Source organism: Oncorhynchus nerka, linkage group LG19 (assembly GCF_034236695.1).
Source record: "Oncorhynchus nerka isolate Pitt River linkage group LG19, Oner_Uvic_2.0, whole genome shotgun sequence".
NCBI classification, from domain to species: domain Eukaryota; kingdom Metazoa; phylum Chordata; class Actinopteri; order Salmoniformes; family Salmonidae; genus Oncorhynchus; species Oncorhynchus nerka.
Window position 1 is genome coordinate 28,678,656 of NC_088414.1, and position 19,548 is coordinate 28,698,203.

The 19,548-nt window shown below is 44.5% G+C and overlaps 2 protein-coding genes across 7 annotated transcripts; one reads left to right on the top strand and one right to left on the bottom strand.

Moving 5' to 3' along the window:
• Window positions 1-38: 38 nt before the first annotated feature.
• LOC115101309 (acidic fibroblast growth factor intracellular-binding protein B-like) lies at window positions 39-17,252 on the bottom strand. Of its 6 annotated transcripts, none has more exons than XM_029620689.2 (11): window positions 15,687-17,241; window positions 15,062-15,154; window positions 14,664-14,862; window positions 11,772-11,898; window positions 11,314-11,414; window positions 10,921-11,054; window positions 9,002-9,110; window positions 8,806-8,869; window positions 8,362-8,448; window positions 627-724; window positions 39-553 (listed from the first exon to the last, which is right to left on the bottom strand). In XM_029620689.2, the coding sequence occupies exons 1-11, from the start codon at window positions 15,856-15,858 to the stop codon at window positions 484-486; spliced, it is 1,254 nt and encodes a 417-aa protein (XP_029476549.1). In that variant the 5' UTR covers window positions 15,859-17,241; the 3' UTR covers window positions 39-483. The 6 variants fall into 6 exon arrangements, with proteins under 6 accessions (XP_029476549.1, XP_029476553.1, XP_029476550.1 ...); XM_029620693.2 differs by having other exon boundaries at window positions 15,062-15,174; window positions 15,687-17,238; XM_029620690.2 differs by lacking the exon at window positions 8,362-8,448 and having other exon boundaries at window positions 15,687-17,247.
• On the top strand, window positions 17,092-18,809 carry LOC115101311 (coiled-coil domain-containing protein 85B-like). Its single transcript, XM_029620697.2, has one exon. It carries the CDS (start codon window positions 17,651-17,653, stop codon window positions 18,248-18,250), a length of 600 nt encoding a protein of 199 aa, XP_029476557.1. The 5' UTR covers window positions 17,092-17,650; the 3' UTR covers window positions 18,251-18,809.
• The last annotated feature ends 739 nt before the right edge of the window (window positions 18,810-19,548 follow it).

Here is a 19,548-nt window from a genome sequence, read left to right on the forward strand (position 1 = left end):
CACATTTTCACAAACATATACCAAACAGTTGAAACATCTTTCTAAAACAAATATGTTTACTTCATTTAAGTCACAATTTACATATCAGAAAAGTATTCAGTTCATTCAGTATATTTACAGGGGGACTGACTGAAGAGATAGAAGGAGATGGAGACAGATAGTTCACTTTGATCAGGGAGAGGTGGAGAAGTGGACTGCACTGGGCTGAGGTAGTTACGAAAAAATGCCAGAGGGAAGACAGATTCACAGTAAGATCAATACAGATCACAGGCGGCCGGTGGAACCTTAATTGGGGAGGATAGGCTATTAGTAATGGCTGGAACGGAATAAATGGATTGGTATTGAAAACATCAAATAAATGGTTTCCACGTGTTGATACCATTCCATTCACACCATTCCAGCCATTTTTATGAGCCATCCTCCCCTCAGCAGCCTCCTGTGATACAGCTCAATCAGGAGAGGAGGTCCAGACCAGGGATCTACCTATTCATGGTACATTTGGAGGATACAGCTTTTGATGACGCCCATGTATCTGTCCCAAATCATCTGGTGCCTGAAGAGAGAAGAGATGAAGTATTACGACAACATTAATGACTGTATAAACACACACACACACACACACTAACCTGAACGTGCCAAGACAGTGAGCGGCATTGGTGTAGTGAGTGAGGAAGAGTGTGATCTCTGCCACTGTCCATCTATCATATCGACATGGCTCTATGAACTAGGAGAAGAGGAGGAGGATATAAGGCTGTTAGCAGAGATTTCTCAATCTTATCAGGACAGGGGAAAAGCAACTTAGTCATAGGATGATAGTCAGTATCAGGGCAGAATCTATTCCACAGAAAGGTCCAACTGAATACTATACCAACAAGATTTAACCAATAAAACTACATCAATACATAGCCATCTTTACGATCATATCTGGCAATGAAGTATGTCTCATTTGTTTCTACAATCTATAATGCCAAACAGCGGAATTCACAACAAACAAGATTTAGAAACATCTTAAAAGAGGAATTGTCACATACAGTACCAATCAAAAGTTTGGACACACCTACTCATTCAAAGGTTTTTCTTTATTGTTTACTATTTCCTACATTGTATAATAATAAAGACATCAAAACTATGAAATAACACATATAGAATCATGTAGTAACCAAAAAAAGTGTTAAACAAATCCAAATATATTTTATATTTGAGATTCTTCGAAGTAGCCACCCTTTGCCTTGATGACCGCTTTGAACACTTGGCATCTCTCAACCAGCTTCATGGGGTAGCCACCTGGAATGCATTTCAATTAACAGGTGTGCCTTCTTAAAAGTTAATTTGTGGAATTTCTTTCCTTCTTAATGCGTTTGAGCCAATCAGTTGTGTCAGACAAGGTAGGGGTGATATACAGAAGATATGGCTATTTGGTAAAAGACGAAGTCCATATTATGTCAAGAACAGCTCAAATAAGCAAAGAGAAATGACAGTCTGTCATTACTTTAAGACATGAAGGTCAGTCAATCCAGAACATTTCAAGAACTTTGAATGTTTCTTCAAGTGCAGTCACAAAAACCATCAAGCGCTATGACGAAACTGGCTCTCATGAGGACCACCACAGGAAAGGAAGACCCAGAGTTACCTTTGCTGCAGAGGATAAGTTCATTAGAGTTAACTGCACCTCAGATTGCAGCCCAAATAAATTCTTCACAGAGTTCAAGTAACAGACACATCTCAACATCAACTGTTCAGAGGAGACTGCGTGAATCAATCAGGCCTTCATGGTCGAATTTCTGCAAATAAACCACTACTAAAGGACACCAATAAGAAGAAGAGACTAGCTTGGGCCAAGAAACACAGTCAATGGACATTAGACCGGTGGAAATCTGTCTTAAATTTGAGATTTTTGGTTCCAACCACCGTGTCTTTGTGAGACGCAGAGTAGGTGAACGGATGATCTCTGCATGTGTGGTTGCCCCAGGGAAGCATGGAGGAGGTGGTGTAATGGTGTGTGAGTGCTTTGCTGGTGACACTCAGTGATTTATTTAGAATTCAATGCACACTTAACTAGCATGGTTACCACAGCATTCTGCAGCAATACACCATCCCATCTGGTTTGCACTTAGTGGGACTATCATTTCTTTTTCAACAAGACAATGATCCAACACACCTCCAGGCTGTGTAAGGCCTATTTGACCAAGGAGAGTGATGGAGTGCTGCATCAGATGACCTGGCCTCCACAATCATCCGACCTCAACCCAATTGAGATGGTTTGGGATTAGTTGGACAGTAGAGTGAAGGAAAAGCAGACAACAAGTGCTCAGCATATGTGGGAACTCCTTCAAGACTGTAGGGGCCTCCCAAGTGGCACAGTGGTCTAAAGCACTGCATCACAGTTGCTAGCTGTGCCACAAGAGATCCTGGTTCGAGTCCAGGCTCTGTCGCAGCCGGCCGCGACCGGTGATCCATGGAGCGGCGCACAATTAGCCCAGCATCGTCCAGTGTAGGGGAAGGTTTGGCCGGCAGGGATGTCCTTTTTCCATCGCGCTCTAGCGAATCCTGTGGCGGGCCGGGCACATGCATGCTGACACGGTTGCCAGGTGCTTCCTCCGACACATTGGTGTGGCTGGCTTCCGGGTTAAGTGGGCATTGTGTCGAGAAGTGGTGCGGCTTGGTTGGGTCGTGTTTCGGAGGACGCATGGCTCTCGACCTTCGCCTCTCCCGAGTCCATACGGGAGTTGCAGCAATGAGACAAGACTGTAACTACCAATTGGGGAGAAAAGGGGTATATATATATATATATATATATATATTATATAAAAATAAAAAAAATCATAGACTGTTGGCATTGGAAAAGCTGGTTGAGAGAATGACAAGTGTGTGTCATCAAGCCAATGTCACAGCCTGACCATAGAGAGCTGTTTATTCTCTGTGTTGGTTGGGGCGTGATAGTGACTAGGGTGGGTCATGTCGGTGATTAATGGTTTATGTTGGCCTGGTATGGTTCCCAATCAGAGACAGCTGTTTATCGTTGTCTCTGATTGGGGATCATATTTAGGCAGCCATTGTGCTTTGTGGGATCTTGTCTACAGATAGTTGCCTGTGTGCACACCTGTAGCTTTACGTTTCGTTTGGTATTTTGTTCGGTGTACGCCTACCACGCTGCACCTTGGTCCACTCATTACGACGATCGTGACAGAAGATCCCACCACCAAAGGACCAAGCAGCGTGGTCAGGAGTGGTCAGGAGGAGCAGGGATCCTGGGCCCGGGAGAAAAGTGAGTGGAGGACATCATGGACATGGGAGGACGTTATGGCAGGGGACAAGACCCTGCCATGGAAGCAGGCAGAGGCAGCGAAGGAGGAGCAACGGCGACTCCGAAGTTCACAACCACGACGGAAGCCCGAGAGGCAGACCCCAAATTTTGGGGGGGGAGAGAGCACACGGGTTGGTTGGCGAAGCCGAGGGGCGAGTCTGAGAGCGAAGAGGAATATTGGGATAGACTGAGGAGTATTGTGAGATAGTTGAGGGGAGTGATGAGGTAGAGTGGATGTTTTGGTGTCTGCAGCAAGACAGTCGCCGTGAGGAGAATGGGACTAGTCAGGCACCATGTTTTGCGGATCGACACACTGTATCGCCAGTGCGCCTTCACAGCCCAATGCGTTCTGTGCCAGCGCCCCGGCACTTTCCGGGCAAAAGTGAGCATCCAGCCAGGACGCGTTGTGCCAGCTCTACGCTCCAGACCTCCAGTGCGCCTCCATGGCCCAGTATATCCTATGCCGGCCATACGTACTGTGTCTCCAGTGCGCCTTCACAGTCCAGTACGTCCTGTGTCTCCTCCCCGCACTCGCCATGAGGTGCGTGTCATCAGCCCGGTGCCACCTGTGCCGGTCCCACGCATCAGGCCTCCAGTGCGCCTCCACAGTCCAGAGCTTCCAGCGACGGTCGGCGGTTGGGAACCTCCAGCGACGGTCGGCGGTTGGGAACCTCCAGCGACGGTCGGCGGTCCGGCACCTCCAGCGACGGAACCTCCAGCGGCGGTCCGGAACCTCCAGCGGCGGTCGGCGGTCGGGAACCTCCAGCGGCGGTCGGGAACCTCCAGCGGCGGTCGGGAACCTCCAGCGACGGTCGGCGGTCGGGAACCTCCAGCGACGGTCGGCGGTCGGGAACCTCCAGCGACGGTCGGCGGTCGGGAACCTCCAGCGACGGTCGGCGGTCGGGAAACTCCAGCGACGGAACCTCCAGTGACGGTCGGCGGTCGGGAACCTCCAGCGACGGAACCTCCAGCGGCCCGGAACCTCCAGCGGCGGTCGGCGGTCCGGAACCTCCAGCGGCGGTCGGCGGTCCGGAAACCTCCAGCGGTGTTCCGGAAACCTCGAGCGGCGGTCCGGAAACCTCGAGCGGCGGTCGGCGGTCCAGCGACGGTACCTCCAGCGACGGTCCGGAACCTCCAGCGACGGTCGGTGGTCCGGAGCCTTCAGCAGGGGTTCTCAGTCCAGAGCCTCCTGCGACGATCTATGTCCCGAGCCACCGGTGACGAAACACGGTCCTGTGCCTCCGGCGACGAAACACGGTCCGGTGCCTCCGGCGACGATCCCCGCACCAGAGCCGCCATGGAGGAAGACGTCGTATCTCTGAGCGGAGTGGGTACTTCGCCCCGCACCGGAGCCGCCACCGACAATAGACACCCCCCAACCCTCCCTTTTGGTTTCAGGTTTTGCGGCCGGAGTCCGCACCTTTGGGGGGGGTAGTACTGTCACGTCCTGACCATAAAAAGCCTTTATTTGCTATGGTGGAGTAGGTCAGGGTGTGTCTGGGGGGTGTTCTAGTTTATTATTTCCATGTGCATTCTGGTTTTTCTATTTCTTTGTTGGCCGGGTATGGTTCCCAATCAGAGGCAGCTGTCTATCGTTGTCTCTGATTGGGGATCATACTTAGGCAGCCTTTTTTTCACTTTTAGTTTGTGGGATCTTGTCTACAGATAGTTGCCTGTGTGCACACCAGTAGCTTCACGTTTCGTTTGTGCTTTTTGGTGAGTTCAAATTAAATCAATTTTTTTGTTGTCACATACACATGGTTAGCAGATGTTAATGCGAGTGTAGCGAAATGCTTGTGCTTCTAGTTCCGACAATGCAGTAATAACCAACAAGTAATCTAGCTAACAATTCCAAAACTACTACCTTATAGACACAAGTGTAAGGGGATAAAGAATATGTACATAAAGACATATGAATGAGTGATGGTACAGAGCGGCATAGGCAAGATACAGTAGATGGTATTGAGTACAGTATATACATATGAATGAGTGATGGTACAGAGCGGCATAGGCAAGATACAGTAGATGGTATTGAGTACAGTATATACATATGAGATGAGTATGTAAACAAAGTGGCTAGTGATACATGTATTACATAAAGATGCAGTAGATGATATAAAGTACAGTATATACGTATACATATGAGATGAATAATGTAGGGTATGTAAACATTATATTAGGTAGCATTGTTTAAAGTGGCTAGTGATATATTTTACATCATTTCCCATCAATTCCCATTATTAAAGTGGCTGGAGTTGAGTCAGTGTGTTGGCAGCAGCCACTCAATGTTAGTGGTGGCTGTTTAACAGTCTGATGGCCTTGAGATAGAAGCTGTTTTTCAGTCTCTCGGTCCCAGCTTTGATGCACCTGTACTGACCTCGCCTTCTGGATGATAGCGGGGTGAACAGACAGTGGCTCGGGTGGTTGTTGTCCTTGATGATCTTTATGGCCTTCCTGTGACATCGGGTGGTGTAGGTGTCCTGGAGGGCAGATAGTTTGCCCCCGGTGATGCGTTGTGCAGAACTCACTACCCTCTGGAGAGCCTTACGGTTGTGGGTGGAGCAGTTGCCGTACCAGGCGGTGATACAGCACGACAGGATGCTCTCGATTGTGCATCTGTAGAAGTTTGTGAGTGCTTTTGGTGACAAGCCAAATTTCTTCAGCCTCCTGAGGTTGAAGAGGCGCTGCTGCGCCTTCTTCACGATGCTGTCTGTGTGGGTGGACCAATTCAGTTTGTCTGTGATGTGTACGCCGAGGAACTTAAAACTTACTACCCTCTCCACTACTGTTCCATCGATGTGGATAGGGGGGTGTTCCCTCTGCTGTTTCCTGAAGTCCACAATCATCTCCTTAGTTTTGTTGACGTTGAGTGTGAGGTTATTTTCCTGACACCACACTCCGAGGGCCCTCACCTCCTCCCTGTAGGCCGTCTCGTCGTTGTTGGTAATCAAGCCTACCACTGTTGTGTCGTCCGCAAACTTGATGATTGAGTTGGAGGTGTGCGTGGCCACGCAGTCGTGGGTGAACAGGGAGTACAGGAGAGGGCTCAGTGTTGAGGATCAGCGGGGTGGAGATGTTGTTGCCTACCCTCACCACCTGTGGGCGGCCCGTCAGGAAGTCCAGTACCCAGTTGCACAGGAAGGGGTCGAGACCCAGGGTCTCGAGCTTGATGACGAGCTTGGAAGGCACTATGGTGTTAAATGCCGTGCTGTAGTCGATGACCAGCATTCTCACATAGGTATTCCTCTTGTCCAGATGGGTTAGGGCAGTGTGCAGTGTGGTTGAGATTGCATCGTCTGTGAACCTATTTGGGCGGGAAGCAAATTGGAGTGGGTCTAGGGTGTCAGGTAGGGTGGAGGTGATATGGTCCTTGACTAGTCTCTCAAAGCACTTCATGATGACGGAAGTGAGTGCTACGGGGCGGTAGTCGTTTAGCTCAGTTACCTTAGCTTTCTTGGGAACAGGAACAATGGTGGCCCTCTTGAAGCATGTGGGAACAACAGACTGGGATAGGGATTGATTGAATATGTCCGTAAACACACCAGCCAGCTGGTCTGCGCATGCACTGAGGGCGCGGCTGGGGATGCCGTTTGGGCCTGCAGCCTTGCGAGGGTTGACACGTTTAAATGTTTTCCTCACGTCGGCTGCAGTGAAGGAGAGTCCGCATGTTTTAGTTGCGGGCCATGTCAGTGGCACTGTATTGTCCTCAAAGCGGGCAAAAAAGTTATTTAGTCTGCCTGGGAGCAAGACATCCTGGTCCGTGACGGGGCTGGTTTTCTTTTTGTAATTCGTGATTGACTGTAGACCCTGCCACATACCTCTTGTGTCTGAGCCGTTGAATTGAGATTCTACTTTGTCTCTATACTGACGCTTAGCTTGTTTGATTGCCTTGCTGAGGGAATAGCTACACTGTTTGTATTCGGTTATGTTTCCGGTCACCTTGCCCTGATTAAAAGCAGTGGTTCGCGCTTTCAGTTTCACGCGAATGCTGCCAACAATCCACGGTTTCTGGTTTGGGAATGTTTTAATCGTTGCTATGGGAACGACATCTTCAACGCACGTTCTAATGAACTCGCTCACCGAATCAGCGTATTCATCAATGTAGTTGTTTGATGCAATACGAAACATATCCCAGTCCACGTGATGGAAGCAGTCTTGGAGTGTGGAATCAGATTGGTCGGACCAGCGTTGAACAGACCTCAGCGCGGGAGCTTCTTGTTTTAGTTTCTGTCTGTAGGCAGGGATCAACAAAATGGAGTCGTGGTCAGCTTTTCCGAAAGGAGAGCGGGGCAGGGCCTTATATGCGTCGCGGAAGTTAGAATAGCAATGATCCAAGGTTTTTCCAGCCCTGGTTGCGAAATCGATATGCTGATACAATTTAGGGAGTCTTGTTTTCAGATTAGCCTTGTTAAAATCCCCAGCTACAATGAATGCAGCCTCAGGATATATGGATTCCAGTTTGCAAAGAGTCAAATAAAGTTCGTTCAGAGCAATCGATGTGTCTGCTTGGGGGGGAATATATACGGCTGTGATTATAATCGAAGAGAATTCCCTTGGTATATAATGCGGTCGACATTTGATTGTGAGGAATTCTAAATCAGGTGAACAGAAGGACTTGAGTTCCTGTATGTTGTTGTGGCCACACAACGTCTCGTTAACCATGAAGCATACGCCCCCACCCCTCTTCTTACCAGAAAGATGTTTGTTTCTGTCGGCGCGATGCGTGGAGAAACAGATAGTTGCCTGTGTGCACACCAGTTTCTAATTTAAATATGTGGAACTCTACGCGCGCCTTGGTCCAATCATTATGACGATCGTGACAGGCAAAGGGTGGCTACTTTGAATAATCTCAAATATAACAATTATTTTTGATTTGTTTAACAACTTTTGGTTACTACATGATTCCATGTGTTATTTCAGTGTTTTGATGTCTTCACTATTATTATACAATGTAGAAAATAGTCAAAATAAAGAAAAACCCTTGAATGAGTAGTTGTGTCCAAACTTTTGACTGGTACTGTATGTCATAACACATTGATTTGATATTAGGGGTGTACCTTCTCCACAAGGTCGATGAATAAATCTCTGACATCTTTGGTATGTGTAAGTTTAGATGCAAGGTTTATCAGGGCTCTAGAAAGATTCTGTGTTCAGAGAGAGTGAGATAGGAAAAGAGTAAAAATACATTCTTACAACTAACAAATTCCTTCCATTTTGTCCTGTTTCAGTGGGGGGAGGGATGTGGGATGTTCATTTCAATCTGAATAGGAACCAAAGTCTGAAATGTTAGACTATTTGATACCTATTACACTAGTTTCATATAGCTTTGATATATTTTACTTTAACTTATTAATTCATCATAATTTAGATACTTTGAATTGAAATAAACTATTTTTCATGCAATATTGTACCTCACCTCTGGTTAAAACCCACGCCAACTCTATGTGCATTTCTTAGTCTCTATACACATTATTAACAGCAATTATCAGTTAGTTGCTCACTTTGAAGTTAACCTCCATCAACTTGTAGACTTTGATCTTTCCCCGCAGAGCAGCACACACCAGGCTAAGAGAGCGAGGAGAGGAGAGAAAAGGAGTCAAGAGGGGGACCAGCAAAGACATCAACGGCTGAATTGTTTTTAGAACTCAACATTAACCCACACAAGCATTTTCATACAGGTGGTTACACCCATCCTACATTTTATGTTGGTCCATCATGTCTTTGTCGTTAACCAAAACCTTGAGATCTTTCAGTTCATTCAGAAACTCTTTCTCCAGGTCAACATCCATATCCTCCATCATGCTATCTGTGAAGAGAGAGGGGGAAAATGAATGGGATAAGTATGTCCAGCGTCGATACCTCATAAAGCAGGGGTCTCCAACCTTTTTTTTAGCATGAGAGCTACTTAAAATAAAAAAATAATGTGAGCTACTCATTTCTCTAACTTAAAAACATTATAATTTCCTCATTTCCTCTGCAACTCTTTCTGGGGTCCTTATTTTTATTATTTTTTTCATTTTTTATTTAACCTTTATTTAATTAGGCAAGTTAACTAGGATTTGAACCAGGGACTGTAGTGGCGCCTCTTGCACTGAGATGCAGTGCCTTAGACTGCTGTGCCGCTCTGGAGCGAATTGTACAAGATAAAGTAGTGCACTATGTTCTCTGGCAGAATACCTGGTAAAATAATGGTTAACAAAAAACTAAGGGGGTCCCTACAATTTGTAAGTCGCTCTGGATAAGAGCGTCTGCTAAATGACTTAAATGTAAAAAATGTATAAAATCTATTTTTTACCCCCCAAATTCAGTTGTGTATTTTCCTTGTTTTGGATTTTTTGGGGGTTTCACTCAACATTACAATTGTTCATAGAGAAACAACGACATTGGATGTTCTGCGTTGATGTCAATGCTTAAATCACAACATAATACCATTTTGTGGGGGTCTTGAAGAAAACTAACATATTTAGATTTGAGAGTCTAATTCCACTTTAAATGCGCATCTGGCCCTTTAAATTAATTGCACATCTAGTGTGCAGTCTAATGTGCCGGTCTAGCGATGGTTCTGTACTACTGCTGCTCATTTCATGGCAAAGTTTGCAAATAATATACAGTACTTACTCATGACATACCTCTGCCAGGTAAGCCTATTTCGCAGTTAACATTTATTTCAGAAGGTTTTGTGTAAAGTATTTCTGTCAAACCACAAGATGGTTATCACGTCAACTGGCTACTATGGATGGGCATTTCGAGTATTTTCTGTGAGCCGGATCGTTTGGCTTCGTTCACTTAAAATAGCCATTAATTTGGCTCCCAAACGGCTTTAATCTCTAATTTGAAGCCTAAAACGTTGCCTAGCATTATGTCATATTGTTCAAATAAATGTTAACCTGACCTAATTATTAGATGGCCTGCAAAAAAAAAAGTAAGATAACATTTTACGCACTGAAAAAAATAGCGTGAACCACAATGAGGCTCTCTCCTCACTATATTGTTATTGCACTGAGGATTTACCATCTTCAGAGAACGTTTTTAGAATTTATCTGCAGATAATCGATGTCTGGAGCTCAAATAGTAAAAGTATGCAAATCAGGGAGCCAAATTAACTTATTTTTCACATATGTGATTCGGCTTTTGGCGTTCACCAAAAACAGCTGTTCAAAAAAGCTGTTCGCGAACGAGCCATCACTACTGGCTACAAAAGGAGTGATAGACAAATGCCGGCACCACACAGACCTAAAGGGGCAATATTGATGGAATTGGCAGATATTGTGTTAGGTTTGGCTTTTTAAGCCAATAGTGGCTAACCAGGGGTTTTATGTTAGATAGTAGCTGGAAGCTTGCGGTGTCCGATACGTTATAACAGTTTGCGGTGGAACACAGAATTGTTTGGTGAGCTACTCATAAGCTACTGGTAGCTCGCAATCGATCTGTTGTAGACCCCTGTCATAACGTAACTACTTCCACGGGCCAAATAAAACTGTTTTTGACAAGAGCTTTGGGTTCAAATAATTATTTATACGTTATGATTTTTTTCCCCCGGGACTGACTTCTTTACATTGTGTTCTACATTTAGCTGCATTGTGCCATCAGTGACTGGTCAAAGTGATGCATCTTACCCATTGCTCCTATTGTCCAGTAACTGATGAGCTGGCCTGCACAGAAGGCAAAGTCTTGGAATGAGAGGTACTGTAGCTTCCTCTTTCCTGTCTCAAAGCGGCTGTTTGCAAAAAACACAATGGCAGCATAGTCCCTGCAGGGATAGAGAAAAAAGTGAGAGGGAGGCACTGTAGGTTGGAGGGCCTGAACCCAAGGAAACTATCACAGGAAATTATCATTTTTTTTCATCCATCATTCTATAAACCATTAAGTCAATGTCTACAAACAAAGACGCATGTATGCTATTCCCTGTGAATATATAAATATTACTAGAGTTATGGTTGACAGATTTATTTCGCTACACTATTTCTGTTTCTCCTTCCTTATTCCTCCCACTCTGTTCTTGTATCCACCTTGCCAGTGTGTCGGAGAGCAAGAAGTGACGCTGTATGTTCTCCACTAGTGGGCCCTTGAGCTCCTCCACCACTTTGAACACCCGCTTGAAATTGTCAAACTGGAGAGAAAGACAGTAAGACGGACATAGGGACAGACAGACAGACATACATACAGACAGACAGAGATGTGCTTCGTGTTGGTATGCTCTATATATTGTATTTCTGATCATGACCTCACTATAAAAGCCCCACGGTTGGAAGGCAAATCCCTCTGCATGACAGTGCTTAAACTGGACAGATAATTCCATTACAGAGCAGTGCTGTCCAGGTAAGGTCCTGGCCTGTCCTTTTGCATTTAAGCTGCTCTTGAGTGACAGGTTCTTCTCAAGCTGGGAGTTGTGTGTTAATACAGTCAGGAGTCACGCTATATTAACGTAGCCCCTTCTCAATGAGTGTGGTGTTTGTGTTAGTCTCACCTGTCTCCTGCAGCTCTTCAGTGTGATCCCTGTTTTACAGCTGATGTCATCCAAGTCCTTTTTGGTCCCTTTGGAGAGCTTTTTCCCCAGCACCTCTCTGGCAAACACACTGTCAAATTCATAGTACCTGCAGAAAATAACAACACACTGGTTTGCTCTAAAACATGGGGAGGAAGGGCTAATACACACACACACACACTATTTGGATTTGCATATGGTCCTGAGCAGTGGAGGTTCCTCAGAGAAAGAAGGGGAGGATCATCCTACTAAGGGAATTTCATAAAAATAGAGAAACATAAAAGTTCTCCTTTTTGGATAAAACTATACTAAATATATTCACACCTCATCAAATAACTGATTAAAACACACACACTATTTTGCAATGAAGGTCTTAAGTAGCCTAAACAGCACTCTCTGGGGTAGCACCATGGTGTAGATGGAGGACAGCTAGTTGACTTCAATACAAACCCTAGGAGGCTCATGGTTCTCAGTAGTTACACTACATGACCAAAAGTATGTGGACACCTGCTCGTTGAACAACATCCAAAATCATGGGCATTAATATGGAGTTTCTCCCCCTTTGCTGTGATAACAGCCTCCACTCTTCTGGGAAGGCTTTCCACTAGATGTTGGAACATTTCTGGGGGACTTGCTTCCATTCAGCATCAAGAGCATTAGTGAGGTTGGACACTGATGTTGGGCGATTAGGCCTGGCTTGCAGTCGGTGTTCCAATTCATCCCAAAGGTGCTTGATGGGATTGAGGTCAGGACTCTGTGCAGGAGAGTCAAGTTCTTCCACACTGATCTCAACAAACCATTTCTGTGTGGACCTTACTTTGTGCACAGGGGAATTGTCATGGTGAAACAGGAAAGGGCCTTCCCCAAACTGTTAGAAGCACAAAGTTGGAAGTACAAAATCATCTAGAATGTCATTGTATGCTGTAGCGTTAAGATTTCCCTTCACTGGAACTAAGGGGCCTAGCCCGAACTATGAAAAACAGCCCCAGACCATTATTCCTCATCCACCAAACTTTACAGTTGGTACTATGCCTTCTCCTGGCATCCACCGAACCCAGATTCGTCCGTCAGACTGCCAGATGGTGAAGCGTGATTCATCACTCCAGAGTACACGTTTCCACTGCTCCACAGGCCAATGGCGGGCGAGCTTTACACCACTCCAGCCAACGCTTGGCATTGTGCATGGTAATCTTAGGCTTGTGTGCAGTTGCTTGGCCATGGAAACCCATTTCATGAAGTGCCTGATGAACAGTTATTGTGCTGATGTTGCTTCCAGAGGCAGTTTGGAACTCGGTAGTGAGTGTTGCAACCGAGGACAGATGATTTTTACGCGCTTCAGCACTCGGCGGTCCCGTTCTGTGAGCTTGTGTGGCCTACCACTTCGCGGCTGAACCGTTGTTGCTCCTCCACATTTCCACTTCACAATAACAGCACTTTCAGCTGACGGGGCAGCTCTAGCAGGGCAGACATTTGATGAACTGATTTGTTGAAACGGTGGTGTACTATGACGGTGCCACGCTGAAAGACACTGAAATCATTACGGGACATTCTACTGTCAATGTTTGTCTATGGAGATTGCCTGGCTGTGTGCTCGATTTTATACACCTGACATCCAGAGGATGTCCTCAAACCTATCAGAGCTCTTGCAGCATGAACTGACATGTTGTCCATCCAATCAAAGGATCAGAGTAATGAATCTAGTACTGAAAGCATAAGCTACAGCTAGCTAGCACTGCAGTGCATAAAATGTGGTGAGTAGTTGACTCAAAGAGAAAAATACAATAGCTGAACAGTTTTGAACAAATTAATTTCTTAAACAAACAATGAAGGATAAGCAGGAGAGAGAGAGAGAAAGAAATAAAGAGAGAGGGAGAGATTTACTGTAGCTATATTTCGAAGTGTTTTTTTCTTCTTCATTTACCTTTCACTTCCTTAGCTAATGTGACTAATTTAGCCTACTCAACAACCTGACTCAAACAGAGAGGAATGCTATTTATGTTAGCTAGCTGGCTTAGGCTATCCAACACGACAACTCTTCCAATCAAGGTAAGCTTTCGATTTTATTACTTTATTGCCAACGGGGCCCGCCAGTGTAACTACTAAATTGTACACATGGATTGGATTGTGGATTAACTCATGTGTTAGTTCTAGTTTTTTGACTATAACGTTAATGTATTGACAACGATGTAGACTGTTTAGCTTTTAGCGGACATGGTATGAAGACTTGGCTTGGAGAGTTTTTTGCACCTGGTCACAGACAGCTGTTGTATTGTGCCCTAAAGTCCACAAACTAAGAGAAAAGGTGAGAGGAGAGTACATAGATGCGAGAAGGAATTATACAATGAGCAAAGTGATGATGCTGTATGTGGCTGCTTTGAAAGCGAACTGTGTGTGATCAGGGGTGTATTCATTCTGCCGATTATGTTGTAAAACGTGTCTTAAATGGAAGGAAACTGGGAGGGAACTACCTGAATTTGTCCAATAACTGTTTGGATGAATGATTACACCCCAGATCAGCTAGAATCAGTATTGAATGAGTCTCTGTCTGTCACCTTGCTTATTCTATGTGTCTCTCGACCTGTGCACCTATATGTCATTTGTAGGGTAGGTTGTAGCAACCTCATGATGGGTATAGGGAAAATGTTTGTATCAGTAGCCTGAACCTATCAATGTTACTTACATTGAGCTGGGTGAATGGAATATAAATGACAGTCATATGCTGTAATACAAATATGGACATGCTCATTAAAACAAATAATCCTCCCTAATCTTGAATGGCACCAACCACTACTGGCCCTGTGTATATTTCTAAGTTTCCACACAAATTGCCCTTGGCTTTGGGAACAATAACAATTTATGGAATTGAACACACACCTTTCAATGAGAATTATCTGGTTCTGGGCCGGGATCTGATACAGCAGCTGACTGCCCAATTTGGTGGGGGAGTGTAAAAGACGCTCACACATCTGGAAGGTTCTAAACTGGTCCATGGTATCGCTGGTCAGCACCTCTGGATTCGCCTCACACTCCAATAATGCCCCCTCATCCATCCGCACCTTTACTGCATCACTCACTGTGAGGGAGAGCAAGGCAGAGATGGGAGAGAGACAATAGGATGTAAATTATCTCACGGTCTGGTAATTGCCATTCTATTGTGTAGGCATCTGTGATTTCAATACATTCCTGAAATCAATACATTCCTCTGTCACACAGTGCAGTATCACCACAGCCATGTCATTCCAAAGTCTCAACAAAATAGGATAGAGACAAACCGGTGAGACCGTCCAACCAAAGCTGATAGACTTCCATATCCATGATAGTTGTGTTCCCCACAAACACATCCAGTTCCATAGACATCTTGTAGGCTAATGAGGAACCAAAAAGACTGCAGAGAGTTAATTTAAGAATGACTATGCCGAGTAGTTAAAATGAGTAGTCTACACACAATCAGAATATTCTTGGTAGCCTTTTATATCTACTGAGTAGCGGGTAACCTAGCGGTTAGAGCGTTGGGCCAGTAACCGAAAAGTCGCTGGTTTGAATACCCGAGCCGACAAAGTGAAAAATCTGTCAATGTGCCCTTGAGCAAGGCACTTAACCCTAATTTGCTCCAGGGGTGCCGTACATCTATGGCTGACCCTGGAAAACAACACATTTTACCGCACTTATCCGGTGTATGTGACAATAAATAAATAAAAATATATATATACACACTCACATTATGCCTCACTATTGATATACTGCAAAGTTGATCCACTGAGGGTCATGTTTCTAGGTGAAGCTGGCATTAACAGTCAAGGATCGATGACCCATTTAAAAGGGTAGTCACACCGGGTCACTATATTGTGCCATTATGTAACATAGCCATTTTAAGAATAACAAATAATTATACTTTACCTTTAACTAGTGTTATGTATCTGTCAAGTCGAGGGGAAACCGTAGCCAGCAAATATATTGCACCAGGCACCGTTTGGGTAAACAGCATCTGCAAACGCGTATTATTTATTGCGCAGTTAAAACGTTGGGTTCTGCAAAGAATTGGAGTAAAAACAGCGTATCGAATTTGCATAGACCTGCATTCAAAAGAACAGTAAACACTGCTTAAAAACGCTATCCTTATTGTAAATTAAAAGCGAAACGACAGATGGTGTCGCTGACAAGTAAATTGTGGCTCCTCTCAAAATCCACAACAGAAAGCGCAACTTTGTTTCTCTTTGCTGGATATCTCTAGAGAATAGCACATTGGATACAAGGCACTTTACTGCCATCTACTGCTGTGGAGAAATATTTTTTTCCGGCGGTGGGTTTGTACCGTTTTCTAGCAAAATATGACTGGACGAGTTATTTGAAGGGAAGTCTCTATCGCACGCAATATGACGGGCACTGCCCATTGCCCTGAAATGGACAAATTTATGGAACGTTCCATGGTTTTGAAATTAGCTAAATGCTGGGGCTGTCCATGGTGCTGAAATCAGCAACGTTCCTGTGTTAACAGTACAAGGTGGGAGTGTCTGCTGCATGGGAGAAAATGTAGTGGGCTAAGAAGGCGGTCTATGCCAATATTTATAGTTGTTCCATTATATTTGCCTAAACTAAACACTCTCTGAGTACGGATATATTTCTTAACGGAGGGCCACAACATAATATAGCTACTAATATGTATATATAGCGGGCAAGAAATTTACAAACAAAGGGGCCTTTGGATATGACCCCAACACCCAATTGTGGTGATGAGTACATAGACAAATTCCCCAACACCTAATAATGGTGAATGAGTCCAAAGACAAGTTTAAGGCCCAAGCTATGGGGCTGTGCCAGCAAAAAAAACAAGTATATAGCGGGCAAGAAACCTATAAACAAAGGGGCCCTCAGCCCGGCCCCCAACACCCATTAATGGGGATGAGTACTAAGACAAGTTTAAGTCCCAAACCATGGGGCCGTGCCAGCAGTAAAAATAGACATATAGCGGGCAAGAAACCTATAAGGAAATAGGCAAGTCAGATCCGTAACCCAGGGATAAGGATTGGCTCTGCAAGCAATAAAGAATGTATATATAGCGGGCAAGAAACCTAGAAATGAAGGGGCCTGTAGACAGGACACCAACACCCAACAATGGGAAAGAGTACAGGGAAAACAAATCAAAAACCTGGACATGCCAAACCAGGTGCGACCTCGAGCGGAGACCACAGGGCAATAAGGTTGCAAAGTGAGCTAAGTAATGCAGGATGCACTTCCTGATAACCGAAAAAAGGTGCCGCTAGTGGGTTGGGTACCACTGGTGAAATCTTCTTATCTTGACCGAGTACAGCCTCAGAGGAAGGGCCACTCCAAGGAGCCGGGTCCTCCCAGGGTTTCTCCGCTGGACCCGACTAATATGCTGGTTTGTTCCACAAATCTGTATGGGCATTGTTTCCTCTGTCCAAATATGACTGCGCGTTTATCTTTCTGTGGACAGGACTTGAGCGCCACCCTGGCGAAAGTGAGAAAATACAGTGTATTTTTACATCAACGTCAGCCTACTGGTGACGAATTCTGTTTTTCTTAACTGGCCATTTTTAAGAGCCATGTATTACGCGCTTTAGAAGAGGCATCGATACAAATCGCATAAAGCGCTACATAAAACTCTCGTTTCACTTCGTGTCGTGAAAATGACAATGACAGAGGCAATGTGGGCAAAGGCTTGTTTTGCAAGACATACTCGGTAGCGTTGAGGATCAGGGCATCACAATTTAAATCATAATTTTGTAAGCATTCCATTACCTATTTTATTACTGTTTATTTTTTTGCAAATTGGCATATTTGTCATGGATAGTCGTTGAGCCGCACTCGCATGACGCCAAGCCTATAGTAAATGACACAACATGTGCAGCAACAGCGAGATTGACAAGCGAGAGCTCTCTAAAATGTCCGACGGGGATTTGATGTCATTCTCCAAAAAAGACATCGTGGCCAGGTTGCGCCAAGAGGAGGCCAACAAGATGACAGCCCTTATACAGCGAGGGCGGTTAATTAAAAAGGTTAATAAACAACTGCAGGAGCATTTACTCGAAATCAGGGAACTCAAAGTAGTCAATAATAGGCTTCAGGAGGAGAACCAAGAACTGCGAGAACTATGTAGTTTCCTGGATGATGACAGAATGAAAATAAAAACGCTTTCCCGAGAGTGGCAACTTTTTGGACACAACGCAGCCAAAGTGATGCGTGAGGACGTGGGTGGACATCTGAAGAAGTTAGCTGATTTGGAACGAGTGCAAGATGGATTGGTAAAGGAGAATTTCGATCTCAAGGAACTGTGTGTTGTTCTGGAGGAGGGTTGTGTCAGCAGAGGTGATTCCAGTCCTGGCGGGTCGTCCGAGTTGAGTTTACAGTATTTTGTGGCCCGGGACTTTGGAGACGGAAGTTCCAGCGCTGGGAGCATCGGTAGTCCAGATCCTCTTCTAGTCTGTTCCCCCGATGAATGAGATGGTACCAACAAACCTCTTCTATCAAATATAAAATATGTTGTTAATGTCACCTCAGGTTACATAAAAGGGGAATGGGTCGTTTGCTATGTTATAGATTTCTAGCAAAATATCACAGGCCACGTTCTTATCGTGCATTCAATATGACGGGAGCTGACCATGGTTCTGAAATAAGCAACATGCTGTACATCCGACACGGGAATGCTTTATCTCGAACTGTTTTATATTGACTGATGATGGGAATTTGTATTCTTCAGTTCTCTTTTATTAGTTTGCATGGCACATGTTCAATTTTCACTTGCAGTTTTGTCATATTGTTCTTCACACAAATAGTGTTTATTTCCCTCCATTCAATATCACTTTTCTCTCTGAATATCAAATCATTATCTATACTATCCTTTGAGCTGGTGAACCTTTTCTAAGTCGTGTCTGTGCCCCTTATAGCATGTCATAGTATTTATAATACAAAAAAAACAATTGTCCAAAACTTTATTGTAATTGTGAAAACCCTCATGTTTTTACACTGTTTTGATTAAAAGATGACAATAATGATCTGTAACAGCTTGTTGTTTTTACATGACCCCTATTTGGGTAGATTAGAAGCAATAATGCATGATGGTGATGTTTTGAAAAACCCAACTCCCAGTTGTAAGTCTTTCTTAGGATGAAGTGGATGAAGGAGGAATTCATTATTGATCCAGGGTCAACTTCAGGAGCAAGGTCTAGGCCAATACATGCAAAATATTGGGCTTGTTCAACATTTCAGCCGACACTGCAGGTGACTGCAGACTGTTTGATCTACAAATTACCATGCATCATAAATAACTACTCATTACTATTTGTAGATCATTCAGTATGTTCAGTGACAGCTGTTGGAAGTGGAGTGGAGATTGCACTCAAAAGGGAGATGGGGGCAACTACAGTAACTCCTCAATCTCAATGGGGATTGAGGGTAACTAGTCACTCCACCCTGTCTCAATGAGGGGGTATGTGGGGAACTGAGCCAGGAGAGATGATCTAATGTTATCTCAAACTAATCTTTAACTCAAACTCTTAGCCAGGTCAAATATGTATGCATTTTAAGATCATCTACACATTGAATAAGGTGGCAAAGCCTTTATGCAATATATTTGCATATATTTTTTTGAGTGTGGACCCATCACACCTTTTTGCTAAGATCATCTACTATCAGATGCAGATTTTAGTTACAGTTACAACAATCTTCATCCCAGAGTAAAAATACTGACTGAAAATGTGTATTTTTGGTTTGGAGGTGGTGAATAGTGTTGAAAATGATC